Source organism: Gymnoscopelus microlampas, assembly GCF_963454915.1.
Source record: "Gymnoscopelus microlampas genome assembly, chromosome: 8".
In the NCBI taxonomy this organism is placed as follows: Eukaryota; Metazoa; Chordata; class Actinopteri; order Myctophiformes; family Myctophidae; genus Gymnoscopelus; species Gymnoscopelus microlampas.
In genome coordinates, this window is record NC_139945.1 from 16066841 (window position 1) to 16070635 (window position 3795).

The 3795-nt window shown below is 43.1% G+C and overlaps 1 protein-coding gene across 1 annotated transcript; it reads right to left on the reverse strand.

Moving 5' to 3' along the window:
• Positions 1-1978: 1978 nt before the first annotated feature.
• LOC311050952 (tubulin alpha-1B chain-like) lies at positions 1979-3334 on the reverse strand (the record flags this gene model as incomplete). The annotated part of the gene is made up of 1 exon (XM_084065226.1): positions 1979-3334. One exon carries the CDS (start codon positions 3332-3334, stop codon positions 1979-1981), a length of 1356 nt encoding a protein of 451 aa, XP_083921352.1.
• Between the last annotated feature and the right edge of the window lie 461 nt (positions 3335-3795).

Consider the following 3795-nt stretch of genomic DNA (forward strand, 5'->3'; position numbering starts at 1 on the left):
ATTTTATTCTACCCCTTTCAGCTTCAATAAATCAAGGCTTTTCTCATAATCCTGAAAACTAAAACTAAGACTAAAACTAAATAAAAAACAAATCTAAAAGTAACCCATAACTACTTACGCACCCGTAAAACTAAAACGATACTAAAAGCGCATTACATTCACACAAACATTCAGATAGTTCAGGAAACCATACAAGCTCAAGAACACTTCAACAATAACCCACAGGGAGCCGAGGATTGAACCGGGAACCTTCCAATCCCCAATCCGCCTCTCTACCAACTGAGCCACTACCGTGCCTGAGATGTACAAAGCTCTGAGCTAAAGAGCTTGAGGCCGTGCCTGAGATGTACAAAGCTCTGAGCTAAAGAGCTAAAGAGCTAAAACAAGGGCAAAAACAAAAACGAAACAAAAATGTAACAAAAAACTGCAGTCTGTAAATGCCCCTGATTTAAGTTTTGCACATACTGTCCTTGCACTTATGTATATGTATAAACGTGTGTGTGTATGTTTATACCTTTTATTGCAATTCTATATATCCAGCTAAATAATTCTCCAACTATATACAGCACACTTTTCCATTGCTGCTAAAGAGTTTTACACGTCTTTCTTTATGAGTACTATTGCCAACTTTATTTATTTACATTTTTATTACATCTAACATTATCGTTATCATTCTCTTAATTTATCATTGCACTTTTCAACATTTCACTGCTTGTACCTATATGAGTGACAAATAAACCCTCTTGACTACTAAAATAAAAATGTATGGAAGTAGTTCATCTACCTCCATACAGCACCCCTGTCATGACGGGCCGTCTCAATTTGCAGAACTGCCACCGGTCACTGAGTCGCCCAAGTACTCCATATCGCCGGACCCCAGGCCTGCTCTCCAGTCACCTGACTCTCGCTCTGTAGTCCCAGAAGCTGGCCCTGTTACTCATGTCATGTTCCTGGCTCTGTACCTATTATAGTCCTACTGGTCATCCGCTCCCGTTTGTTTCCATTTCTTGTTTGTTTATCCGGCCATGTCTGTTTATCCACCTGCCTGTCCACCTGCCTGTACAAACTGGCTTGTCTTGTCACTTAGTTTGTCTCATGTTGTGCCTGTCTACTTGTCTACCCATCTGTCTATCCGTATATTAGCCTGTGTCTGTTTTTCCTGTTCATTATCTATTGATTCTCAGTTTTACTGTTAGTCTCTCTTCTGTTTGGCTCTGCTTTAGCTTGTCCATAATTCTTTCTATCTGCCTTCCTGTCATTCTGTCTGGTTATTCTCAGTATTTATTCTGTTTATATTTCCCTCAGCCTGTTTCCAAGTGTTTCCCAGTATCTGTTCCGTATTCCTTATCATGGTATTATCACTATCATTTTCTGTCCTTAACATCTCTTTCATTTCAGTTCTGCCCAAACTGCGAGGTAACCCTGTCTGTCCCTCAGTTCTGGGCTTAGTTCATTCGTCTGTTTTCATCTTTTGAATTGCCTATTAGTTCCCCTGTCTGCCCATCTTGTAGTCTATGCATCTGCCTAACTCTTTGTCTAGCTATGTCTGTTTGCTTGTTTGTGTGTCTGTGTATTTGTTGTTAGCCCCAATTGGCACAGGTTGGAGAGAAAAGACAGATAACTACAAATGAAAACAGTAAGATAACTACAAATGAAAACAGTAAACACATTAGATATTACTACAACAAAGTAACTGTGTAAAACCTAATTACAACAAAGAAACAATACAAATGTCACAGCAAAATAACACAATAGAGACATACTATCATGACAAGTACAAAGAGGTGTTAAGCAGTTGTTATGATTACCATTGTTTAAAAGGCAGAACAGGTGTAAGATGTAAGGATATGCTAATGATCCTGAGCAATGAGAGGGAAATAAACATTATAAATACACTTTATTTCCATGCTTAACTGGTGGTGCACCACCTCTCATAACAATGAAAGGAAGTCATTTTCACTTTGTCCATCGAAATTACTTAACCTTCCTCATCCTCTCCCTCTCCCCCCATGTCAACGGAGTCAAGTCCAACCTCTTCAAAATCCTTCTCCAGAGCTGCCATGTCCTCTCTGGCCTCAGAGAACTCTCCCTCCTCCATACCCTCACCTACATACCAGTGAACGAAGGCACGCTTGGCGTACATCAGATCAAACTTGTGGTTAAGTCGAGCCCAGGCCTCAGCAATAGCAGTGGTGTTGCTCAACATGCACACAGACCTCTGGACCTTGGCCAGATCTCCACCAGGTACTAAAGTTGGGGGCTGGTAGTTGATGCCAACTTTGAAACCAGTTGGGCACCAGTCAACAAACAGGATTTTACGGTTGCCCTTGAGGGAGCTGATGGCAGCATTGACATCTTTTGGGACCACATCACCACGGTACAGAAGGCAGCAGGCCATATACTTTCCATGCCGAGGATCGCATTTCACCATCTGATTGGCTGGCTCAAAGCAGGCATTGGTGATTTCAGCCACTGAGAGCTGCTCGTGATAAGCCTTCTCAGCAGAGATGAAAGGGGCATAGGAGACCATAGGGAAATGGATACGGGGATATGGCACCAAGTTGGTCTGGAACTCTGTCAAATCTACATTAAGAGACCCATCAAAACGAAGGGAGGCTGTGATGGATGACACAACCTGACTCATGAGCCTGTTGAGGTTAGTGTAGGTCGGATTGTCAATATCAAGGTTCCTACGGCAGACACCATAGATGGCTTCATTATCCACAATGAAGGAACAGTCCGAGTGCTCTAGAGTGGTGTGGGTGGTCAGAATGCAGTTGTAAGGCTCCACTACTGCAGTGGACAGCTGAGGAGCTGGGTAAATAGAAAACTCCAGCTTGGACTTCTTGCTGTAGTCAAGAGACAGGCGCTCCATCAGAAGGGAAGTGAATCCTGAGCCAGTTCCACCGCCAAAGCTGCGGAAGATCAAGAAACCCTGAAGGCCTGTGCACTGATCGGCCAGTTTGCGGATCCTGTCCGCCACCACTTCAATGATTTCCTTGCCAATGGTGTAGTGTCCACGGGCGTAGTTGTTGGCAGCATCCTCTTTTCCACTTATCAGCTGCTCAGGATGGAACAAATGTTTGTAGGTCCCAATTCGCACCTCATCAATGACAGTGGGCTCCAGATCTACAAAAACACACCTGGGCACATATTTTCCAGCCCCGGTTTCAGCGAAAAATGTGTTGAAAGAATCGTCTGCTCCTCCAATGGTTTTGTCAGCAGGCATTAGTCCACTCGGCTCAATTCCATGTTCCAGGCAATAGAGTTCCCAGCATGCATTACCAGTCTGGACACCGGCTTGCCCGAGGTGTATGGAGATGCATTCACGCATTATTGAATAATGTATTCACTCTTTCTGCTTTAAGCTTTACTCAACTTGCTGCTTTATGCTTTTTGTCTCAAATGTCCAGGTACTTGAAGTATCTTATGATACCATTTCTACCCTACAACAACTTATATAGGCTGACACACAAGACACAAACTATTGCCAGGCAACACCGATTATCACAGGCATGTCCTGAAATTGCTAGTGTATGCCTACGGGATTTGCTGACCAACTCTGGGAGAAAGAAATAGTTTCACATAAACTTCCCTCTGATTATTCAGTGTCTTAAGCTGGCGTTTGAACTTGGACGCTCTTATCTGAACAGAATTCTCTCCATATGTTGAGTTGAGTGGAGCCCCTCAGGGCTCTATACTAGTGTATTTTCTGTTTGCGCTCTACATTAAAGAGACAGTGCCATGGTTTTGTACTTTTTCAGTTTTTCATGAGTCCATGAGGTTGACTGTACT